This window comes from Lipomyces oligophaga, assembly GCF_038497815.1.
Source record: "Lipomyces oligophaga strain CBS 7107 unplaced genomic scaffold V1516scaffold_1, whole genome shotgun sequence".
Lineage (NCBI taxonomy): Eukaryota > Fungi > Ascomycota > Lipomycetes > Lipomycetales > Lipomycetaceae > Lipomyces > [Lipomyces] oligophaga.
In genome coordinates, this window is record NW_027117785.1 from 488,060 (window position 1) to 511,308 (window position 23,249).

Here is a 23,249-nt window from a genome sequence, read left to right on the forward strand (position 1 = left end):
CGAGAGATCATAAAAATACAAATTGGAAGAGCAATGTTTAATTGTCGAACATATTGGGAGGAATGTTATGCAGAAGCCAAGTTAAAGACTGCCATTTTCCGTCGGGGCGAGTACGTAGACGTTCGAGGTCTTGACAGCATTCTTCCGCAGATTTGCCAGTGTCAATGCCTTTCTCGATTGCGTCGTATAGAGCACGCTGGCGCTGGAACTTTCTTGATTGAGCGGACCGGGCACCACCGCGCCAGGTCGTGCCATGCTGATTTTCTAATTGGCGGATAGCCGGTCCATCGTTGAGACCATGCGCATATTCAGTCCACATATCTTTGACTGTTCGCAGATTAACGGCCATGGCGTACATGAGGTTTGAAGTATCGCTTCGTCGGTCTGAACTTGGATTTGCAGACGTGGTTCGTTGACGTTGAGCTCCGCCTTGTGATTGCTGTGCAGTTGCATTTGCTTGAGGTCGCAATGGAGCTCGTCGGGTCGTTGCGGCAGAGGGTGACGTAACACTAGCGAGGGCCATAAGTTGCTGTGTAGCTGGTAAAGTAGGAATCTGCTGATTCAGTGGGGCCTGAGACACAGGAGGCCCGGACCTTAGCTGAGGAGGTTGCGGAGGCTGCTGCGGTTGCATTTGTAGTAGATGCTGCTGTTGTACTTGCTGTGCTTGTTGCTGTTGCTGCGTCTGTACTTGCTGCTGCTGTTGCTGTTGCTGCTGTACTTGTGCTTGTGCTTGTTGTTGCTGTTGCAAATGCTGAGACTGTTGCTGTTGTAACTGTTGAGATTGCTGAGTAGGTTGCTGTTGAGCTATTGAGGGTCGCTGTATTTGTGATAGAGGAGCGAGATTATGAATAGCGGGTCCCTGAGCAGGAGGCAATGATGGAGGACCTCGCAGTTGAGGAGATGAGTGCAAGGAGCGCTGAGAGGTAGATGAGTTAGGTGGCTGCAACTGAGGCAAAGCAACATCGTCCCTTAGATGATCAAGCTGGTCATAGACACGGCGCATTGCCGCCGTGACAAGATCAAGCTCACGCTCAAGGTCAGACACGGTTCTAGATGTGGGAGCAAGACCACCGGACCCTGCTGCAGAGACAAGAGTGGAAGACAGCTGGATCATTTTTTGTTGCTGCTGCTGGATAGACTCAGCGAGAGACAGATAGTTGTGCCGAACTTCTTGACGAAAAGACTCGATGGATTCGACCTCCTGCGAAAGAGACGCTTTTAAAGTTTTGACTTCGTCAGTGAGCAAGGCTATCTGGCTCTGGAGATCCTCAAACTTGACGTTTGTTTGATCGGACGACGACCGGACATAGTTACCAATATACTGGAAGTCACTAAGAAGACGGGTGTAAGAGTTTGAGTTGAACCCGAGCGAGGTCTGGAAATGGTTCTTGAGCTCGTTAATAATCATCCGTACATGGTCGTCCGTAAGAATTCCATTCGGAGAGGGAGCTGCGGTGGGTTCGTTGAGGATATGCTCATCCCAACGACGCACGTCGCCTGAACGAGGCATGCTAAGACGCGGTGTCGACCTGACGATGGACGGTCAGCCAACGGAGCAGTGACTGAGCGGGGAGCCGGAGAGCCTGAGGAAGGGATTGACGGAAGAGCAAAGAACAAATAGACCAGACGCGTCGAGACGAGAGACGCGTCTACCTGTTTACAAGTACAAGCAGAAAGCTCAACTGAGTAAAACGTAAACAACGCGCGCCAGAGTTCAAAGCGGAGCAAACCCGAGCGAACAGACAACAAAGAAAGAGTCGAAAAAGTCGCAAAATCGGGCGCGGAAATCGGGAAATTAGACGATTCAACCTGTGTCGAGAGTCGTAATAGGGTTGGGGTAAGTCCGTCAAGGTCGACTTGGACCATATTCTGTAGTAGTGCAGTTGTAGAGTAGTTGTAGTAGTATAGCACCCGTTGAAGTAAGTGGATTGGCGAGACTGGCCTCCACCGAAACGCAGAGAAGTAGTGCTTAGAAATAAAAAAATTAAGCCAGAAATTAATGATGGAGCTTGTTGTGGAGTTTGAACCGGATTATACGTCTGGCAAGATTGCTAAATGGCGGTCGAGCAGAACCGGACTGCAGTTGATCATGTTCCAAAAAGACAGACCAATGGTCGATGGATCATTCGCAGTAGCGACCGAAATTCATGATGATTCCGGATGTCCGCACACTTTGGTGAGTGAGATCTTAATTAGGGCCTCTTTTTCCGGTTTGACTGATTGATTGACCAGCGAATAGGAACATCTCATCTTCATGGGCTCCAAAAACTATCCGTACAAAGGTCTTTTAGACACTCTTGGGAACAAGGCATTTTCAAACACAAATGCTACCACCGAAACTGATGTCACAAGATATACTTTAGAATCCGCAGGATGGCAAAGCTTTCGTGCTCTGCTTCCTGTATATCTTGACCATCTTGTTCACCCAACCTTGACCGACTCGGCTTGCTATACTGAGGTCTATCATGTCGACGGCGAGGGCAAGGAGAAAGGTGTTGTTTTCTCAGAGATGCAGGCCGCCGAAAATGATCCCATTAGCATGGCCATTTTCCATGCTCATAAGTTGTTGTATGAATCGGCCAATTGCGCCTACGCGTCCGAAACTGGCGGTCTATTGAATGCTCTGCGTGTTTTAACTGCTGACCGGATCCGTGAATTTTACCACTCACTCTACCGCTCCGACAATCTTTGTCTTGTATTAGTGGGACCCGTGGATGAATCCGAAATGCTGGAAACTGTATCGGCTTTCGATGATACTCTTCCTGATTTACCCAAAGTCTCTAATAAACGTCCTTTTGTTGACTCGGGCGAAATACCTCTGTTGGAGAAGACTTTGGTAAAGAAATTTTTCTTCCCCGATACCGACGAGTCGTCCGGCCATCTCATGCTAGTTTTTCAGGGTCCTAATGTTAATGATCACTTGAATGTCACTGCATTATATGTTTTATTAAACTATCTATGTGTTTCTGATGTTTCACCAATGCACAAGCGTCTAATTGAGATCGATGATCCGCTTTGTTCAGAGGTTGATGTTTTCGATGAGTCGTATCTTGTTACTGAGTATTCGCTTTGGTATTCGAACGTTCCTACTTCAGAACTTGAAAATGTGCATTCAATTATTGAAGAAGTTCTTCAGGCTCATTCTGACGATGCGAGACGGGAGTTTGATCTGGTTCGTATGCGAGATATTATTGAACGTGAACGGCTTTTAGCTATCCAGACTGCCGAGATGTATCCTTCTACACTCGCACGATCAGCTGTGACTGATTTTCTATATGGTAATCTTGATGGATCAACTTTAAAATCCGGGCTAGGGACTATCAAAGTATACTATGATCTTGCACAATGGTCGATCGAACAATGGACAGCGTTTATGCGGATGTGGCTTGTTAATCGTCCACATGTTGCAACACTTGCCGAGCCGTCAAGTTCATTAGCGAAAAAAATTAGAATTGATGCTAAAGAACGTGTTCGAACGACAAGACAGGAATTAGGAAAGGAAGGTCTAGCTAAGCTTGAAGAGAAACTGCAAGCTGCAAATGAGGAAAACGAGCGCAAAATTCCAGATAGATTACTTAGTGAATTCACAACACCGGATCCGACATCGATCAAGCTGATTGAGTCAACTACGGCTACGGCAGGAACAGCTAGATCACCAGACGCTCCTGTTTCTGGTAACACTATACAAGAGCTAGTTGATGGTGATGGAGGTGAAACGATTCCATTGTACTTGCATTTCGAGCATGTTACTTCTTCGTTTTGTTCAATCAAAATATTGCTTTCCACTTCGGCCGTCTCCGAGGAACTTCTCCCATTCCTCAAAATTGTATTGGGAAGCATGTATTCAACGCCCATCGAGCTTGAAGACGGCACTGTTTTAAGTTACGAAGAAGTCGTCAATACTCTTACTCGAGAAACCACCTCTTACGGATATCTGACCGGATATAACCGAGATTTCAATGAGACTATTGTAATTGATTTTGAGCTGGTTCCAGAACGATACGAATCAGTAATCGAGCTGATTTCACAATTGATGTGGAGAACGAAGTTTGATCCGACCCGACTACAAGTGCTGCTAGATAAGCTACTGTTGGAACTTGCCGACCAGAAGCGAGATGGGAATTCTGTTTTACAGTCCGCAATCAAGCAGACGTTGCTGTCATCAAGATCCGGAGCGCTGGCTGATGATGAGTTAGCTTCTGAGAAACTACTGAAGGAATTGAGCGACCAGATAGAACGAGATCCCATGCAGTTGATTTCCAAGCTGGAGTTGGTTCGGCAATCATTTTTCACTCTTAACAATATGCGTGTGCTGGTGTTCAGTGATATGACGAGGCTGCAGCGGCCAGTATCGAGCTGGGCTAGAAAATTTGTAAAGGAATCAGGCAAAATGGTTATCGAGTCTACGGCGGATTTACATGGAATTCCTCGGACATTGGATGTTTTGAGTGACGAAGGTAAGAGCCTCGGCGGCAAAGCGTACATCATGCCGCTGCCATCGACAGAGTCGTCGCATATGTCGCTTATGACGAACGGACCGAGTAAGTTTAACGACAGGGACATTCCCGCATTAACTGTCGCTTTATCGTACTTAAACCTGGTCGAAGGGCCATTGTGGAGAGGCATACGCGGCGCAGGGTTATCCTATGGCGCATGGATCCAAGCCTTGATCGAGCCCGGTCGAATTGTGTTCCGAGTTGATCGCGCAGCGGAGGTAGTTGGCTCAATTGAGGCCGCGAGAGCGATCGCAGAAGCATATGCAGGGGTATCGACTTCTGCTACTGAAGAATTTGAAGGGATGATCATCGAGTCTGCAGTGAGCATTATTGTCTCTGACATTGCGAGTGATGGCATCAACGCGATGAGTGCAGCTGAACGGAAGTTTCTGCAGCAAGTTCTGCGCGGTCGAGGCCGACAGGCGGACCAAGATTTGCTGGAGCAAGTACGACAAGTGACGAAAACCCAGTTAGTCGACGTTATGCGGCGCTGGATTCTGCCTTTGTTCGACGCCAGGAAAAGTAGTGTTTTTGTTGTCTGCAATCCGGTGAAGTCGTTGGAGATATCGGTGGCGTTAGAGAAGCTGGGATATTCAGTTTCGCTGGATCCCTTTGATACTGCTAGTCTTGATGACGAAAATGACGAAGACAGTGACGAAGATGAGGACGAATCAGAAGCAAGTGAAGAGGTTGATTCGAGCAGTGACGAAGAAGAGGATTCAGATGACGACGACGACGACGATATTTGAACAAGAGTAATATATAATCTGGATACTGTATTGTACATGTATTTCAGAATGCGAATTTGTAATTCGCAATTTGTCTTCTAAATTAGATATTACATTGCTACCATTTCTCAGCACCGGTAATTAGTCCGTAATCGACCGCCACTCACAGAACACAACTGTCTGATCACGTTGAATCACGCTGTACAATCGGATCCAGAACAGAGTGCGATCTTGATAAGGACCGATTTTTAATATCACTGTACGATAAGATAGTTGACCCAGCAGAGCAAAAATAAATATATTGTAATATAAATATATATAGTGAACAGAAATAAATTAACTTTTACCAGTTATAAAACGAGAGCGATATCATGAAAATATACCAAATGGAGGAAACAAAAGCAGAAATAAATAGGAAAAGAGCATGAGCGCGTGAAGTCATGCAATGAAAAGTCAGCCATTATGTATGATTAATAGATTATTAAGAGAGCGTGAGAAGAAGAGGAATTGAACTGGAATTGAAGTCAATTGTAGAGAGAAAGAAAGCTGTAAGGAATCGGAGGATAATAGAAATTAAGAGGAACCCAGATTTGAAAAGAGAAGATAGAATGTCAAAATAGCCCAAGAACCAAGGCGAACACAAGGAACGTCGAGATGCGCAAGAAAAAAAAAGAAAACCAGAGCCTGACTTAACCGCAAATAAAAAGGAAAATTCGTTAACTAGATTTATATATAGATAAATACACGGTGACAGATGAACTAGACCGGGATTTCCAACGCGGTCACCGAATTCACGACGACGACAGGAGAAGTAGAAGCAAGCTCGTCAACCGAAATAGTCGATGCCTCGGTCAATGACGATGGAGTCGAACCAAGAGACGATGAAGGAAGCTCAGAAGTAGGTGTACTTGCCGTACTGCCAGAATTTTGCGGACATTCTCGGCTAATATGACCCTGGTCTCCACAGCGGTAACAGGTCTTGCCAGCCGTGCTCAAGGGACCTCCGTTAGGAGCCGTACAATCCCGACTGATATGGCCGAGCTTGCCACAGGCGTAGCACTTCATTGCTTGCGCTTGACAATCTCGAGCGTAATGGTTTGGACCTCCGCATTTATAACATGTAGCTGCACGCGCGCCGGGAGCGCTAGCAGCAGCGGCAGCTACAGCAGCGGCAGCGGCAGAAGTAGGAATGCTATACCCTAGTCGAGGAACAATTCCTGTACGCATAGGAACACCTCTAAATGCTGCAGCTTGGGCAGCGGCCTGCGCGGCAGCGGCAGAGTTCTGCATTAGATAGGCTGCCGCATAGTTAGAAGCGACAGAGGCAGCTGCTGCAGGATTCGCTCCAGAGGCAGCAGCGAGACTTACACAATTGCGTGCAAGATGACCCGGTTGGCCACAAGTATAGCAACGGCCCGGAATGAGCGCTCCAGACATCCGCAGAGTTGGACAATCCGCTTGAACATGACCAAGTCCTTGACAGTGATAACATTGCTTCGCTAAAGAGAAAAGAGCTTGGTCAATACGGTGACTTCTTTAAGGCATATAGGCAAAAAAAATTAGACATACTCTCAGTTGTTCGTGGGTGAGGACAGGCATTGGACTCATGGCCGGGCTGCTTGCAATTATAGCAGAGTCGCTCAGGTGAGCTACAGACCTCCGCAAAATGACCAATGTTGCCGCATCTTGGATAATTATTGGCAAATGAATCTGTAGTAGAAATACGAGCACTTACTTGTAGCAAGCTCTCCGAGATAGAGAAGACATGTAGTATCGAAGAATGTAAAGAATTTGTCTGCGTGAATATTTATCGAAAAAGAGTGTCGATCAATTGACTGATAAGGTCAGAGATTTGTGGGAAGAAAGCGAGAAGAAAGCGTAGTCGATTGACGGTTTGATAAGACTGCAAGTGAGCGCGTGTGGATTCGTCTCTTAGATAACGGAAGTAATGAATCCGTCCGTACGAACTTCGAAGGAGAGAAGATTGAAGTTAGTGGAGAAATGAGAGAAAAGGTATTGGAGATAGAGCAGCAACAAAAATTATTGCTATCAGGAGGAAGGCGATAACTAATAAAAAAATAGTATCAAGACGGAGTGAGAGAGAACAGAGTGAACTCGGGCAGGATTAAGTGCAGTTAGGATTAGATTATTTTTTTGGCATTAGCCCTCTTCCCCTCGTTCTCTTCGACTCGTAGGAGCTAGCTAAACAAAAGCTTCTTGGTGGCCCTTGTGGAGGACCGGCGCCGGGGAAATGTCAGCGAAGGTCGTTGCTAACTTCGCTTTCCTCAATGTCGACCAGGTCGAGCACGGGCACAGCAGGTCCGGCACCAACACAGAATCAGAGAACCAAGAAAGTTTGAATGGCGTTTGGCCGCCGGCGCTCTCGGTTTACTATGGAAAATGGGAAAGTCAACCAGTCATGCCAGTCAACCGCAAATCTTGCAAGGCAGTTTATACATCCATCGCGATCTAGAGATTGGATAATCGTCTACTGTAGACTACAGAAAATCCTGGGTGGGAGGAACTGAGTAAGCTTGTTTACGAGGAACTTCCATCTAATCAGGTTTTACTACCTCTAACTCACGAATATAAGTAAGAAATAAGATAATTTGCATTCATCTTCACGTTGTTCTCAGTCAAATACTTGATATATGGATACTTTCGGGCGAGAACCGGCCATTAGGAATCATAGCCGGTCAACTCACATGCAGATATAGCCAGCAAGACCCGATCCGATGAGGCATGAATCGGTACCAGTCGGAAAGAAGGAACAGAAATCGAAACGCAATGTAGGCAGTAATATAAGTACATTTGAGTCTGTGAGCATACGTGGGTCTAGGATACTGTATAATCACAACCAGTAGTGCTTCAGCAAGGGGCAGAAAGTAGGATGATCACTAACTACTGCTAGCGGGGAAGCCGATACAAGGAGCTTAAGGACTTACAGAAGCGAATACTGAATGAAAGCTCGCAATCAATATATTGTGTGTGTCCGTTTGGCAATCGCCGTTGACCTGAGTAATTTTGGAATAGCCCAGGTTCACGACCGAGCCAGAAGAACATCGTCTTTACGTGCTGCAGCCACTTTAGAGTCAAAGGCTTGCTTGATAGGGAACGACAGTTCAGATAGACAATGCCTGCCTTCTTTTTTAAACTTCATATTCGTTTACGGCGGCTACTTCGGTCCAAATCTCTATATGGGCTCGTGCGGGATTTGTAGGCTGGAAAAGAGAAGAACGACATCTAGCACATTGTGTGATAACCCACTGCAAAGCATTATCCAACCAGCTTTGCGAGCTCATCTAAGTTCCCCAAAGGCTGTGAGGGTTCGATAACTATGTGCCACAGTCCTGACCAATTTCGAGCCCAAAATCGTCGCAGGGCTTTTTGTGGGCCCAGCGAACGGGATCCAAGCCAAAGCAACAGCCCGCCCATCCTATAATCTCGATTTTGCATTAATTTATCGAATCTGGATCCGCCGACTCGGGCTCTTTTTCGATACTCGTTCCATTGTCGCGTAATCAGTTCTTTCTAGCTCCATCTTCCAATTATAGACAAACTTTGCAATCTTTCGTGTCCGTTGGCTGGGGGTTAGGTGTATCTTTATCGCTATCATCGTGCTCATACGATAACGATAAGCTTTAGTGCCTGCTGGTTATCAGTTTTGGTGTATTTGTACTCTAACTGTCTAGTGCTCCGTGTTTTGTGCAGTTGGATTGCTAGTCTATCTGTTCTATAGTTTCCAAGGTATAGCCATCGCTATGCTGGCTTCGAGCGCAGTATAAATTATAAGAAGGCAATTTTAAAGTCGATTGGGTCTGTATGATGTAAATTTAAACTGTCGTAAATGTATTAGATTGTTCGAGGCCTGGAGTTTACAAATCTAGAGGGTTACTCGAGTATTACCTTGTGGACGAAACGTGCAGTATCAGAAGTCGATAAGAGAAATCTATGTTAAGTTCATATGAGTGAAACTGCTATGCAGAGCATGAAAAATCTTCAGTTTTCTAGGCTATCACAACTCAGCGCTTGCATAGACTAGTTTTGTTGTCATTGTGCTGCGAAGCTGACCATGCTGAGTTTTAGCCGAGTCTCGTGATATCACGCTGAGATTCGCCTTATCAAGAACAGTACAAAGACATTTATGGTGTCATTTTTCAAATACCTCATTTTGACTGTTTGATTCCGTGCTCGGTTCGATTTCTATTGTGTCGATAGTTTCCAGATTATTCATCTGATTATGGACTTATTAAATTGAATTTTAAACATGCCAGTTTGCTGTTTCTATTTTCTAGTAATTTAGAGCTTCATCCGAGCCTTGGGATTCTCGCCGTAAAGTTCAAGTACGACGACTATGTCTGCCGGATACTTTGTTTTCATCTTAGTAATTTAGTTCTTCTATCTGGAAAATATATAATTGAGAAAGAGGTAGCCATACCTAATATGCAATTTTGAAAGTAAGCATATACATGCACTGAACTGTATCTGCCGTTTAAGTCCGGAATGCATTTACAGCTTTACCTGTTTAAAAAGTAATATGAACGGTTCCTGGTGATTAATCTGAATCTATACTACTCATACAAATATTTCCTGGCATTATATCGATTGCTAAATCTAACGACGGCCAATTGACTAAACAGGTCTAAGTTTAAAAATGTGAGAAATATGTTATATACCTTTGAGTCAGTTTCACATTCGATTCTTGTCATAAAACATTAGCCAGAAGCAACCAGATTCCAATTATTTTGGTATCCAATTTGCCAATTGTTTCCGAGTCTTCTTAATTTACCACCTCTTCGAGGAGGAAGGCTTACTTCTCTAAACCAAGTAATTAACCGGAGACGCGAAGAATATTATACTATTTGTATGAATCTCACTTGGCTCGTGGCTCTTCTCAAACAGCACTACTGCCGGTCTTTACTATTCACATAAAAGCAGGTTGGTAGCTTCAAGAGTCCACGAAGTACCACCAGAGTAGCTGAATTTGTTCTAAAGACAGGAAATGCCACTCTGCTTTTACGCAGAACTGGTACGGCTTCCAGAGGTAAGTAAAGTAGTCGCAGACGGCACTGTAAAGTTAGCCGCGACGAAAGCTTAATTAATGTCCGTGCACAAGATCGCAGTCTTAAAGCGACTCTGTTCATGCAAGCCCTGCCGAAATGAAAAAGTTTAAAGTGTGTCGCTCGTCTTGCTTTGGTCGGTTCTTGTCTCATCTCTTCAACATTAGAATGGTTTAAGACAGATGAAATTTCATTATGTTTCGCTTTAATTCTGCAAGACTAGAAGACGGATACTGACTATTTCAACAATACGTTCGAGTACACCTACAAGGGAAAATTAGTTACGTTAAGTATAGTGGATATTGGTTTTTTGTAAGTACAGTCGAAAAATTCACTCAAAATGCCAGGAGATATCATTTCCGTAAGGTGTGCATGCAGGAATTCTAGAATCAGATATTTATGGTATTTGGGAGCAGATTCAAAACTTCAATTTTAACGCAGGATTATTTTTGACTGTGAAGAATTTTTCTCGATTATCCAACATTCAGCCATTTAGGTTTTTAGGGGACAACTGAAAGAGAAGTGACAGCTCAGCTATTACCAATGAAACCAGTAAGTGTGGACTGTTTAACTTTACATGCCTAACGTAAGTAATATTATATGTACTGTCCTCTCTTCGTTTAATGCAAAGAAAGTAACTTTGGAATTGGATTCTTCAATTTAATATTACCCCAGTTCGGACGACATGCAAGGATACTATGGAGACCTAGTATTGCTTTGATTTTGAAGAGAACGAACTTGAGAATCAGCCGACAGAAACTGTCTGAAGGAGTTAGTTTGAGTATAGCAGATCATAAGTGGCAAGTAAATTATCAAACTGAAGAGTTAACCGAAAGACTGATTGATATCAAATTACTGCAAGACGATACACAGTTGCTGGGACCTTAGTACCCATCAACCTTCATATCATATATTAGATCAATAAATCATACGTTGTATTGTTCTAGCATACTAGAAAATTTTATTTGTCGATTTACCAAATAAGCACAAATCGCGATTTGCTGAAACTTTCCTCGGTATATCTGCTAAAGACATATGTCCATCAAATATAAAGGTAGTGTTGCTATATGAAAGCTTCTATTCAGCATACTTTCTGCTAGTGAAATACTGTCTATGAGTATGACAATACCAGACTTGCAATTTCAATTTTCCTTGATTCCTTGGTTCAGCGCATTTTTTGAGTATAGCACGGACTTCAATTAGAAGAATTCTATGTAATGCCTATCCGATTCCAATCTCAGTTCTTCAATCCGAAAATCCTCGATTGCAATTCTCGAAACATTTTCAACTATTCCGCAAGCGTAAATAATCACCGTAATTGCTCAAAACACTCCACGACCACCCGCAAACTTTCAAACAATCCATTAGTTCCGACCCTCAGAGCTCGATCACTAACAGCACGCGCCTCGACCTCTAAGACCGCGCAATTGACTTCATATTTTGATACAGTCGGATCCTGTTCGTGAACTTCGTCACTAGCAGATATTACTCTCAGCGTTTGATCAAATTGATCAGGCTTAAGCACTGGATCAGGGGACAGCGCAGCATATGCAATATCAGCGTACTGGCGACTAGGAAACGGTATCCGAATCGTTCTATTTATTGGTCAGTAATCAAATTACAGTAAGTAATATGTAAACCCACATTCTATGTAATAGCTCAGGCATTACGTTTCCCACTCGTATTTCTTTGCTCCTTTATTGATCCCTTATTGCTTGTCATCTCCACGATAAATTTCACTTAACTTAAAGTATTTCCAAAATCGTCCACGTGATATCATCTTCGTGAGTCTCCTATCACAACTGAACATTATAATATATATAATTAATTAATCATTTGACTGTTCAAGCAAATGATACAATTTTTTCTAAAGATCAGCAAAAATAAGTTTAAAATAATTTCGGATCTTGCAATTTTGCAATGTGGTTCTCATTGTCTCTACGCAATTCCATCAAATCCACCAATTACGCTGAAGTCACATTGTTGTTACACAAAATATTGTATCATTACTTTGCAATACATACATTTTACATCCACCCTTCTTTCCTTTCCTTCTCAATTCACAGCGGTGTCCATGATAACAACAACAAAGGTATCGCATCCATTTCCCACTTGCTGCACAAAGTAAATGAACGTCAGGAAGAGCGACGCTGAGAGACGAGGGAAATAGTAAAAACACATTGACAACATAATAATAAACACAAACACAAAGATTTACTTGCGCAATATATATATATATGACGACAGAACGACGACACCCAGAGAAAATAAATAGATAGTAAGGAAATAATAATAGGAAGAAAAACCCAGAGATTAATAAATAAAAGAGAAAAACTTTGCAGACACAAAATACTTTCTACTACGCAGCCGTAGGCGCTGGCTCCGACTCAGCTGCCGCCTCGGGTGCAGGAGCATCCGTTGCAGGCGCAGCTTCCGTCTCGGGCTCAGCAGCTGCGGAGTCAGACATATCAGAGGTCCACAAAGTCAAGTTATCTCTCAGAAGCTGCATAATCAGAGTAGAGTCCTTGTAACTTTCCTCACTTAGCGTATCAAGCTCGGCAATCGCGTCGTCAAATGCCTGCTTAGCCAAGTGGCATGCGCGGTCGGGAGAATTGAGAATCTCATAGTAAAATACCGAAAAGTTCAACGCAAGTCCGAGTCGAATTGGATGTGTGGGCGGCAGGTCTGTGATCGCAACATCCGATGCTGCCTTATAAGCCTCTAGAGAAGCATCAGAAGCATCCTTTCGCTTCTCTCCAACAGCAAACTCTGCAAGATAACGGTGATAATCACCCTTCCTACAATTTTTATTAGTTCTCCAATTGCAGCCGGATGCCAAGGACAAGCACAAAATACATACATCTTATAGTAAAAAACTTTGGACTCGCCAGTCTTGGCAGAAGGAATAAGGTGTTTGTCAAGAACATCAAGAATATCTTCACAAATCTTAGCGAGCTCCTCCTCGATCTTCTGACGATATTCCTTAATGAGTGAGACCTGCAGCTCATTACCCTTGTTCTCTTCCTTTTGTTCGATAGAAGAAACAATTCTCCACGAGGCACGTCGAGCACCAATTACGTTTTTGTACGCAACAGATAGAAGATTTCGCTCCTCAACGCTAAGCTCGTCGTCCGCAGAAGCAACTTGCTTCATGTTCTCGACCATTTCTGGAGGGAGAAGAGAAGTCAGTTACGGCGATAAAAATCAACATATCAATACATATTCTTACCTTCATAGCGCTCAGCCTGCTCAGCAAGCTTAGCCAAATAAACAGAATCGTCCCTAGAAGCCATAATATCTGTGATATGAGTTGTTAGAACTTGCCCGCGTCAAAATGCAAAAGAGGTCCAGCTGTGATTGATTGTGACTGCGTATCCCGATCGATCCCCGCGGACGAGTGAAAAATCAAGGCAAACACGCTAAAACAGAAATGTAATACAAAGCGAAGCTAAATAAAATTTAGGCTCATGGAATTGATATAACTTTGATTGATCTATTGGCATTGGAGCTTGACCGTATCAACTGGGACAGACCGGATTAAGAACCAAGGGAAGTCTAGCCGACCAGAGAATGCAATCACGCAAAAACGAATCAATCTAAACTCAAACGTCTTTAAATAAGAATGAAGTCGAATAAGTAATGCCGTTTAAAATAAAAATTGCCAAATAATCCCGTTCAGATATTCATACGCGATGGATCCACTAATCTGGAGGGGCAATGTTTACGCGTCATAGCTCGCCCATAACAGTAAACGATCCGGATCGAAAGGTGGAATAAGCCCACTAAATAAACAATCCAATTCAGCAATATCATCAGCCGAACCGGGAACCATCAAATTAAAGATGTAAACCGTCAGATCAAGCCTGGTGGATTGGGAGATGAGGGTGACAGGGTCCAAAGGTCGAAGGGGGTGCGAGGCGCAGCGTGAGGTGGGGTGAAGAGGACACAAGAGCGAGCCGAACCGACCGGAATCACAGGAAAAAGAACAATCACAGTCTAGCAGGAGACACAGAAATAAAACTAACCTAGAAAATCACACAAAAATAGGTGGAAATGAGCGTCAATCGGAGCACAAAAGCGAGATACAAATAGCGAGATCAGGCGAAAGAAGGACCGAGAGATGCGATGATGATCATGGAGACGGGGAAATGATGGAGGAGAACAACCTGCTGCGTTGTAGGTTTAGGGCCTTCGGAACAGATTGGTGCGGATGTTACGGCTTCAGATGAGGATATGTTGGGTAGGTTATGCAGTTACGTACTGTGTTTAGACTGCGAGGTTTATATTCGATGTAAATCAAATGCGACATCTATGAATACTCTTTCTTTCCAATTAGCACTTTATTTTCACATATAAAGCCTTATTTGAAGTTCAAATCAGAACTAGTCTACCTATATTCTTTTACACTATGCACTCTTCATTAGGTTAACCCTTTACCAAAGTAGGGTAATTTGTGTTGTCCCGGCGGCCAACCAAAAGTCGTGAGAGAGAGCCTAAACTCGAAACTTCCGAGTGCCCATACAAAACAACATTAAGCGGAAGTTCTCTTAATATCCGACAATCTCTCGAATTCCAATTGACTATACTAATTAAAGCACGTTTATTTTCACAATGATTGCTATCGCTGCTCGTTCTGCTCGTGTTTCGGCTCGCCGTTTCATCACTCCTATCGCCGTCCGTTGCTATGCTCCTGAGGGTGCTACCGGTTCGGTTCGCTCTGGAGGCGAGAAGTCGTCCGATTCCTTCAATGTATGTCGATCTGAGGTTGCATTCTCAAGCCTCTCAGTTTCAGTAGATAGATGATCACCTTAGGATGCGATGCTTGTGAATATGATGGCTAACCTTTTGCAGAAACGTGAGAAGGCTAACGAGGATTTCTTTGTATGTCTTGATATTTGATTTGCCTAAATGAAGCTCACAGTCCGATTCGATTTGCTAATATATCTTTCTCCAGGTCAGACAAGTTGAGGCCGAGAAGCTCAAGGCTCTTCGTGAAGCTCTTAAGAAGCAGCGCGAACATCTTGACGCCATTGAGACTCATCTGTAAGTAGCTTTGTTCCGCAAGATCGAGACTGGGTTTGATCTAACAGTGTTATAGCGATGAGATCGAGAAGAAATAAATGCATCTCGAAAATTTCGAAATTTTGCCTACTCCAACAACATCTGATTTCGTCATTTCTTCTTTTTGTTTCTCTGCCTTTGTCGGCGTCAGTGGTATAAATAAAACATCTACTGGACCAATTTCTGACTATTCAGTGTCTAATATTCTGGAATGATAGCTGGGTATTGTAGAGTAAATTGGAATTAACGTATATTGAAATATTCTGGACGTCTATAGTACAATACAAATGCCGTTCATAAATTTGTATGAGTGGCATCTCATTTCAACTCCACTCTCTCTTTTACTCGATATCCATTTCATCGCTCGCAGATATTCCTTCCAAACTAACACCAACAACATTGCGTATTCTAACGTTTGCGTCTAGTAGTCCCTTTACTAAGGCATCTGTGATTTCAAACTCACTGTGAACCCAGCTAGGTGTGATTTCCCCTCCTGTTAACCGAACTATCTCGCCTCCGTTCTTGGCTCCTTTGTTTGGTACCAATAAAATTGTTGTTCGCTCCCGGGTTACGAGCGACGATGAAGGAGCGGTCCAAACTTGTGAAGGCGCGAGTACGCCTGCACTTGTCAACGCCGCGATACCTAATGGTGCTCCATCGGTTTGTAGCGCAGAGGAATGGAAGGGAAACACTGACTTCCGCATATCGATTTCTGTAAGAACTCCTCGAGCAGCCTTAACCCTCATTTCGATGTGCGTGCTATAATCACGAGTGAAGATTGTGGGCCTCAGAGAACGATGCTCTTTGATTGCTCTTCTCGAGAGCTGAAGACTGTTATGAGGATTTAGGTCTTTGTCTTTACCTGCAAATTCGCACATTGAAATATCAACAATCCAAGCCTCGCCAGCCTCAACGGGAACCGTAGAGTCAATGTCTTTCCTCAGGTCTCCTTCGTCCGGATCATCTGTGGCTTCTGCGATCCGCAGCGAACCCCAAGCATATCCTTTCACATCAACTTCGAGGGCTGCATCTTGACCGACCAAAAATCTCTTAATTCTTCGGACTTGTGATCCAGGAACTATCTTTACTTTGTACGTCTTAGCAATGATTTCCACTACTTGTTTGATACTTTCACCAGTCACTAATGCCGAACCCGACCTCAAAGCACCAGTCGACGGATCGGGCCGATCAAGAACTGTTCCAAGCAGCTTAATTACAGCCTCTGTAGCCATATAAGATGCGCAAATGGCATCAGCTACTAGTCCTGGTGTCGGACTGACTTGATCGGCAGGTGCGAGACTTGGATATACGACCAATGTATGGGAAGCCAGTGCCGTAAAACCGTCAATGTGAGCACCTAACGAGCTATGCAGATGTTAGAATCAATCTATCATCCAGGAAAAAGAAAAACATAAAGAGCCTACATCTTGACAACATCACCATCATGCAAAACATATCCAGATTCACTATCAACAGGAGAATATCCCACAATGCAATTATTCACGTCTATAGTGGTTGGCATTGCAACGCCCTTCTCATCCACCGTCTTGAAAATTTTCTTAGCTTCTCTTTCGATCATCTCATCTCCTGTCCGACAAATTTCGTATGCGTTGCTGATTTTGTTATTCGCAATCTCGCCGACAAGATGTTTCAGTACACTCTGTGCAATTTTGCCTGCTGCACAATATTTCGTCGTCGCAGGACTATCGAATGTCTGAATCTTGTTCACGTCGGCCGCACTTCGCTGTGAATCCACAGTCATTTCTTGCGATTTATTGGTTGCCATTTTGTCTAGTCTTAGCTCAAGATCGCAATATTCTAACGACCACTTGGATCTCTGTATTGTAGTTCTCGAGACTTGTTTACCCAGCAGATTTTTTTTCAGGGGAATCGCAATGTGCTACCAAGTTTAAGGTTTGCCAGAACTCCCAGCTGTTTGCTTGTGCAGCGACTCCCGGTAACTTCTCTACCAGTAATGCCAAAGATAATCTATCGCATTAACGAAAGAAAGAGTAAATACATTATATAAATACCAATAAAAACAAAATATAGCTCTATTTAGAAATGCCATCATTCGATTTTATACGATACATGAAAGATGAAAAAAGACTTGCACCCAAAAAGCAATCATTTTTGATTTACTTGTTCAATTAGCTCTTGAATTTGCTGGCGATACATGGACTTCAAGTCGGCAACATCATCTTGCAGTTCGTTTACACGCTCAGTTTTTTCGCCTAGTAATTCAAGCATCGTCTGCTCGCGCTCTTCGAGCTCGGAAACACGTTTCTTGAGTTCCTCGGCTTGCGTCTCGAGAGCTCGCTTGTCCTTCACTTCTCGCATAAGCTCCACAGATTCTTCTCGAGCAGCGTCGCGATCTCGAGTCAGAATAGCAATCCCCTCTTTTGCAGAAGCCAGCTCGGAAGTAATTCTTCGAATGACAGAATTCATCCGTTCGGATGAGGAGTTGCCTATCGTCGTAGAAGCTATTGATCCGGTATCATCCATGTTGTTGCTTCCGGTAACGGATGAGGCACTCGATCCTCCGTCATGACCATGATGATGCTCTCCGAGCTCGGGAAGTGACGAAAATGTACCCGAGGCTATAAAAGTTGGAGTTGCAGAACCAGGTGTCGAGGGATAAGACACAAAACTACCATTAGATGTCATAGATACTTGTCTCGAAGACCGGCGATGCTGAATGGTAGTCGGAATAATCGGTGTAGGTGGTCCACTTGAGCTAGCAGAAGGGAGCTGACCACTCATGGAAAATAATTCTCCAAATGATGATTCACGACTCAGACCAAAAACACGGCTATTATTAGACAACATCATTGGCGACGTGCTTCCGCCAGCATCTAATCCTCGTTTGAGAACAGTAGGTGAGAGTGGTTGCGGAGGAGGCGACCTCAAATATGCTAGTGAATTGCGATCCTCCTTTCTCAATCTCTCTTCTTCCGCAAGTTTCTGTTCAACCTCGGATTTATCCCGCTCAAGCTCTCCGATTGCCTTCGCTGACCGATCAGATTCTTCTTGTAGGCGCTTCCGTAGAGACTGAACTACATCAGTCTGCAATTGCAGCTCTGCCTCTAGGTCCTTTATCTTGGATTCACTTCCGTCACTTTCGGCTTCGATTAATCGTAACCGAGAGGTTGCATCATGTAGAGACTTTCGAAGTGTAGACTCTCGTTTTAGTAGTTGGTCACGCTCGTTTTCAATTCCAGCAATCCTGGAGAGTAATGAGGCCTCAATACCTTTCCAGTTCTCGGACGCGATAGCATACTGACTTTGCAAAGTCTCTACTTGGCGAAGCATCTTTGCATGAGAATCGCCCGATGTGCCGGTGGACAATTCCTCGACCTGCATTCTCTGTCGTTCCAGTTTATGTTCCAAACCCTGAATAAAGTAGCAAAATTAGTACTAGCAATGGACAAGTAACAATAACATACCGAAATTTCATCTGTGAGCTCAAGTTCTCGAGTTTTAGCACGTTCAGCGCTACGGTCTAGCTTTGCCTGCAAGGTAAATACTTCTTGGGTAATTTTCTCCTTTTCCATGACTTGTGATGCCTTCAAGCTCTCAATCTCCCGAGCCAAAGCCTCGTTCTTTCTTTTTTCATCTTCTAAGGCCCCTGTTTGAGCCTTCTTCACGGCATCTTCAATCATTACATTCGCGTTGGCTAACTCATCACGTAATCCGGACACCGTAGCCTTTAGAGAATCTCTGTCCCGTCTTAAAATTTCAGCTTCAGATTCCGCTTTGGCCAGCAATTTTATTCGATCGCTTTGCTTCTTTTCAATCTCGGTACTTTTTCTTAGCCGTTCCCGTAGATCTACAGCTTCCTTTTCTGCCCGTTCCTGACGTCGCTGTGCTTCTTGCACGGCTCTAGCAGAGCTTTGCTCGTTTCCTCTAAATCGTTTTATTGTATTCATATATCGTAGCTCTTTTTTAGACAGTTCTTCACCTTCCTGGAGCAATAATGCTAATTTCTGGTCCCGTTCTCGGATCTGTTTATCCAATGGAGCGACATCCTTCCTCTGTCCAGAAGAGTAAGCAAGTAATTGATTTGACAATAAGGAAACTTTTTCCTCTAACACAGACATGCGTCCAAGAGCGTAATCCAGTTCATCCTGTTTTTGACGCAATTCGGCCCTTAGAGCCGGAGTTGATTCTGAATCCGCTGTCGCTTGAACTGCTGTAGATTTTTCAGGAGCAGTTTCATCTTTTTCAGCTTTGGATTCAGTTGACTCCATTGTTGTAGGAATGACTGTCGGCTGAGAAACCACAACGGGAGCAGGAGCAGAAGCAGGAGCAGGAGCAGGAGCAGGAGCAGAAACCGCAGCGGTTTTTACTTCGTCAGTCACGGCATTTGGCCGACTCGCTTCAAACGAAGATCGCTCGCTTCTGTCTCTACTTGACGACCGAGAGTCGTGCGAATTAGATGATGTCGGTCGCTGAGCCTGCATAGCCAAAGCCAGACGCTGCTGCATCGAAATACGTGAGTTTGCATTTGCAGCCGCTGTCTGACTCGCAAGTGGTTCCAATGTGGTCTGCATAGTAGCCGCGGCGGGGGATGAATCAACAGAACCCGAAGACGAAGTAAGTGAAGGATCGAGGACTTTGTCGAGAGATTGCTCGACGGTCGATACGGCACGCTTGATAAATGATCCCCACTGATATCCTCCCCCGGTAACTACTGGCACCGGGGAGCGTGTTTGGACGCGAGGTGCAGGATTCCTGGGAGGCTTAAGGTCGGTAGTTGCGTCAGGAGCCTGATGTGTTGTAGGTATAGCGCTCTGTTGCTCTGGAGGTTGCTGTAGCTGCATCTGCAGCTGTGGGGGATGAGGAGGAGAAGGAGGAGGAGAAGGAGCAGCGTCGCGCCCGCTAGAATCTGTGGGACCGGGCGAAGGCGACCCCAATTCGGACACCGAGTCGCCAATATGTTCGACAGGCGCCGAAGCAGCGACTTCGATCGTGTGCAGACCGCTGACAGGCTCTGAAGATGGCGACGGCGACGACACGGGCGCCGGCAGGCTCCGCGCTGCTGAATCGTCGACAGAGGTCATTGTGAGCGAGACACCACAACGTTCATCCCAGGGACTTGCCAGACAGACAGAACAAGGTCACAGACAGCGAAAAATATGCAGCGGGTCGACACAGATATAGACAGAACAAGAGCAAGATCCGCGAGTTGTTGGCCGAGTGGTGTTGTTGCGCACAGTGCTTTCGGGCTGGATTTTGGTTGTCCACTGATCTGGCTTCCCAAGAAACAAAAGAGAAAAGAAAGCGCCCAGTCGCACGGTCATGTCGAGGACTTGCAGAACGCCGCAGCCCGTCTGTGCCTTAGACCGGCTGAGTTGGGTTTGGCTAATGTGCAGCACTGTGTATGCACGAGGACTTAGCTACGGGCAATAAATAATATCGATTTCTCCTTAACTTTACCGCAAAAGGTACAGCCATAAGCGGAGACGCACTGAGAAAGCTACGAAATAGAACTAAACAAGAAACTTGCAAATAGACAGCTGTACAGAGTGATTGAAATCCATTCTGCTTCATTCGCGCACAAACATGCCGACTTCTGGGTCTTCTCTTAGCGCAGTTCGAACATCAGATTCGCTGATGTTGAGTCTTACTTTACAGTGACGTTCGCTTCGGCTCTGCTGCTGAAATAGGATCCCAGACTCCACCAGCTCGGCTAATCCGCGCTGAAATCCTCGCATTGTGTGGACTGCCTTGTCCCCTGGACGGAGCGCCGTGCCCAAAATACAGCCGTCCGAGGTTTTCAGGGTTCCAAGGGAAAATGTCGTGGTCGTCTGGTCGCTACTACTGTTGGCGCTGTCCCTCATCGGTCCATACAATTCTCTCTCGTACTGCACCAATCCTTCAAAGTTGCGCATCTGCCGGTCGATAACTCCAAGAACTGACTCCAGCGTATTCTCGGCCACCCCACTAATTCGAATTTGTCGCAGCAGAGCAACGAGAATTATTTTACATACGATCGACATGGTGGGAATGTATTGCATCGTCGGTGAGCTTGTCGCCTCGTTGATAGCTTTTCTAACATGTGCAATCGTCACTTTATGCGCCGTCTTGGCTACTGGTGACACTTGTACAAGTTTGTCCTCATCGTCGTCCTCCTCGGCCGGTCGCCGAAGCGGTACTGTTTCGATTTCGGCGAGTTCCACGGCGCGACGGCAAATCTCGAGAGCCCTTCGAGCGTCTCCTGTAACACTGGCTACTTTTCTGCTGGCAAATTCGATTGCCTCGGGCAGAACTATGTTTCCCGGAATCCCTTTTAGCCGCTCCTCGATTATCGTCTGTAGTTGTTTATGGGTGTATCCAGCAAATTGAATTCGAATCAGACCCAGACGGCTAGAGATCTTATTCGACAATGTTCGCTCGGGTAAGTCCATAATATTCGCAATAGCAATCACAATCAGCTTGGAGTTGGGCATAGTCGGCCAATTGAAAAAGTTGTACATCACATCTTGACTCTTTGTCACCAGTTGGTCGAGCTCGTCCATTAGTACAACTACTGGACGAGTTATTATTTCCGGGTGAGTAAATTCATCGTCCAGAAACCGCAGAGCATGTGTTGCTCCGGCATATTGACCTGAAATTGCTTCCCATAGCATTTCGTACGCATGTGTCGGTTGCGTTATCTTCATTCCATTGATCTCAACAAATCGAAATCCGTAGTATTCTTTCAAAAATCGGACTACCGATCGAACAGCGGCGGTTTTACCTGTTCCTGGAGTCCCACTGACATATATACACCCTCCAGTCTCCGAGACTAGCATGTTTTCCAAGGCAAGCTGTATTTCGTTAAACTCGTCTTGTCGACAAGGAAGGGCCTCGGGAGCTGCTGCCGCATGTAGTTTTGCTCGTGCACTAAGATGTGGAGTCATTGGACTCGACATTTTCGGCGTATTGAAGACTCGGCTTGGAAGTGGAGTAAATGAGCCATATCTAAGTAGAGTTAGTCATAATAAAGTTGTAGTAAGCCAGTTCCTCACCCTTTGACAGGAGTCTTCAAATCCTTTCGAGGTGTCTCGATCACATTCTTCTCCTTCTTCGTTGGCGTAGAAGGTGCACTAGGAGTGCCAGGCATTGAATCAATTTTCCGAGGTCGACCTCTTTGTTTCGGCTTGTCTTTGAGTTTGTTTTTTCCTCTTCCACTCGATTGTGGTACCTCGTTTGCATACAAGGATGGCTTGATTCGTTTCCGTTCTAATCTCGGCGTATCTGCCAAGTCGAGCTCTTCTTGTGTAATTTCAATTTTTTTGGGTCGTCCACGTTTGCGGGGTGTTGTAATTTCAACCTCTTCCGTCATTATCTCCTTTGTTCCAGTTGATTGCCCAGAATCGGCATCGATTCTTGGACTCAGAGCAGATGGAATTTTTTCTTTGCGAGGCCGTCCGCGCTTTCTTTTCGGAGTAACTGGCGATTCTTCTTGTTGTATTTGAGCATCTTCAGAGCGAGATATCAATTTCGCAGTACTATGAACCTGGTCTGCAGACGTAGGGGCTTCTTCAACTTGAATCGGAGGCCCAGATACCTCGATAGAATCATTTAATATTTTCGCATATCCTCGTACAGGGACAAAAATGGCGACAGATGCTCCCTTACGAGGGCGACCAGGTCGGCGCTTGATGGGTTGGGATTCGGACGCAATGGCTGCCGTGCTATCATCTTGTCTCCCGCCAGCGTCAGTGAACTCAATTGGTTTGTCTATCGTAGGTAAAGGGCAAGGATTTTTCCGAGGTCGTCCTGGTCTCCTTTTCACCGGTATGTTTTCTTCTAAATCAAGGCTGCCTCGACCAGCGGGAGAGCCAGACATCGAGTCTACCACTGGAGCTTCCACAAGTTTCTCGAAATGTGAGCTATCTGTGTTGCTCGACTTTCTG

General features: G+C 44.9%; 9 protein-coding genes across 9 annotated transcripts; 2 read left to right on the plus strand and 7 right to left on the minus strand.

Annotated features, from left to right (window-relative positions):
- Positions 1-37: 37 nt before the first annotated feature.
- Positions 38-1,510, minus strand: V1516DRAFT_619517 (transcriptional activator of glycolytic enzymes-domain-containing protein; the record flags this gene model as incomplete). The annotated part of the gene is made up of 2 exons (XM_066919459.1): positions 38-439; positions 719-1,510. The coding sequence occupies 2 exons, from the start codon at positions 1,508-1,510 to the stop codon at positions 38-40; spliced, it is 1,194 nt and encodes a 397-aa protein (XP_066779631.1).
- A 207-nt stretch (positions 1,511-1,717) lies between these two features.
- V1516DRAFT_644661 (Metalloenzyme, LuxS/M16 peptidase-like protein) lies at positions 1,718-5,555 on the plus strand. The gene is made up of 2 exons (XM_066920152.1): positions 1,718-2,176; positions 2,240-5,555. The coding sequence occupies exons 1-2, from the start codon at positions 2,000-2,002 to the stop codon at positions 5,243-5,245; spliced, it is 3,183 nt and encodes a 1,060-aa protein (XP_066779632.1). The 5' UTR covers positions 1,718-1,999; the 3' UTR covers positions 5,246-5,555.
- Positions 5,556-5,983: 428 nt separating this feature from the next.
- Positions 5,984-6,991, minus strand: V1516DRAFT_682953 (zinc knuckle; the record flags this gene model as incomplete). The annotated part of the gene is made up of 4 exons (XM_066923481.1): positions 5,984-6,723; positions 6,794-6,839; positions 6,882-6,909; positions 6,960-6,991. 4 exons carry the CDS (start codon positions 6,989-6,991, stop codon positions 5,984-5,986), a joined length of 846 nt encoding a protein of 281 aa, XP_066779633.1.
- Positions 6,992-11,593: 4,602 nt separating this feature from the next.
- On the minus strand, positions 11,594-11,951 carry V1516DRAFT_682954 (CTAG/Pcc1 family; the record flags this gene model as incomplete). Its single annotated transcript, XM_066923482.1, has 2 exons — positions 11,594-11,879; positions 11,929-11,951. The coding sequence occupies 2 exons, from the start codon at positions 11,949-11,951 to the stop codon at positions 11,594-11,596; spliced, it is 309 nt and encodes a 102-aa protein (XP_066779634.1).
- Positions 11,952-12,643: 692 nt separating this feature from the next.
- Positions 12,644-13,577, minus strand: V1516DRAFT_617623 (protein BMH1; the record flags this gene model as incomplete). The annotated part of the gene is made up of 3 exons (XM_066919373.1): positions 12,644-13,082; positions 13,145-13,451; positions 13,514-13,577. The coding sequence occupies 3 exons, from the start codon at positions 13,575-13,577 to the stop codon at positions 12,644-12,646; spliced, it is 810 nt and encodes a 269-aa protein (XP_066779635.1).
- Positions 13,578-14,803: 1,226 nt separating this feature from the next.
- On the plus strand, positions 14,804-15,677 carry V1516DRAFT_667672 (ATPase). Its single transcript, XM_066920887.1, has 4 exons — positions 14,804-15,033; positions 15,136-15,165; positions 15,239-15,327; positions 15,383-15,677. Exons 1-4 carry the CDS (start codon positions 14,896-14,898, stop codon positions 15,402-15,404), a joined length of 279 nt encoding a protein of 92 aa, XP_066779636.1. The 5' UTR covers positions 14,804-14,895; the 3' UTR covers positions 15,405-15,677.
- Positions 15,579-17,210, minus strand: V1516DRAFT_631174 (peptidase M24, structural domain-containing protein). The gene is made up of 2 exons (XM_066919949.1): positions 16,770-17,210; positions 15,579-16,710 (listed from the first exon to the last, which is right to left on the minus strand). Exons 1-2 carry the CDS (start codon positions 17,129-17,131, stop codon positions 15,687-15,689), a joined length of 1,386 nt encoding a protein of 461 aa, XP_066779637.1. The 5' UTR covers positions 17,132-17,210; the 3' UTR covers positions 15,579-15,686.
- On the minus strand, positions 17,211-20,669 carry V1516DRAFT_667675 (TATA element modulatory factor 1 TATA binding-domain-containing protein). Its single transcript, XM_066920888.1, has 2 exons — positions 18,792-20,669; positions 17,211-18,738 (listed from the first exon to the last, which is right to left on the minus strand). Exons 1-2 carry the CDS (start codon positions 20,406-20,408, stop codon positions 17,473-17,475), a joined length of 2,883 nt encoding a protein of 960 aa, XP_066779638.1. The 5' UTR covers positions 20,409-20,669; the 3' UTR covers positions 17,211-17,472.
- A 70-nt stretch (positions 20,670-20,739) lies between these two features.
- V1516DRAFT_667678 (P-loop containing nucleoside triphosphate hydrolase protein) lies at positions 20,740-22,371 on the minus strand. The gene has a single exon (XM_066920889.1). The coding sequence runs from the start codon at positions 22,260-22,262 to the stop codon at positions 20,895-20,897; it is 1,368 nt and encodes a 455-aa protein (XP_066779639.1). The 5' UTR covers positions 22,263-22,371; the 3' UTR covers positions 20,740-20,894.
- Positions 22,372-23,249: the final 878 nt, after the last annotated feature.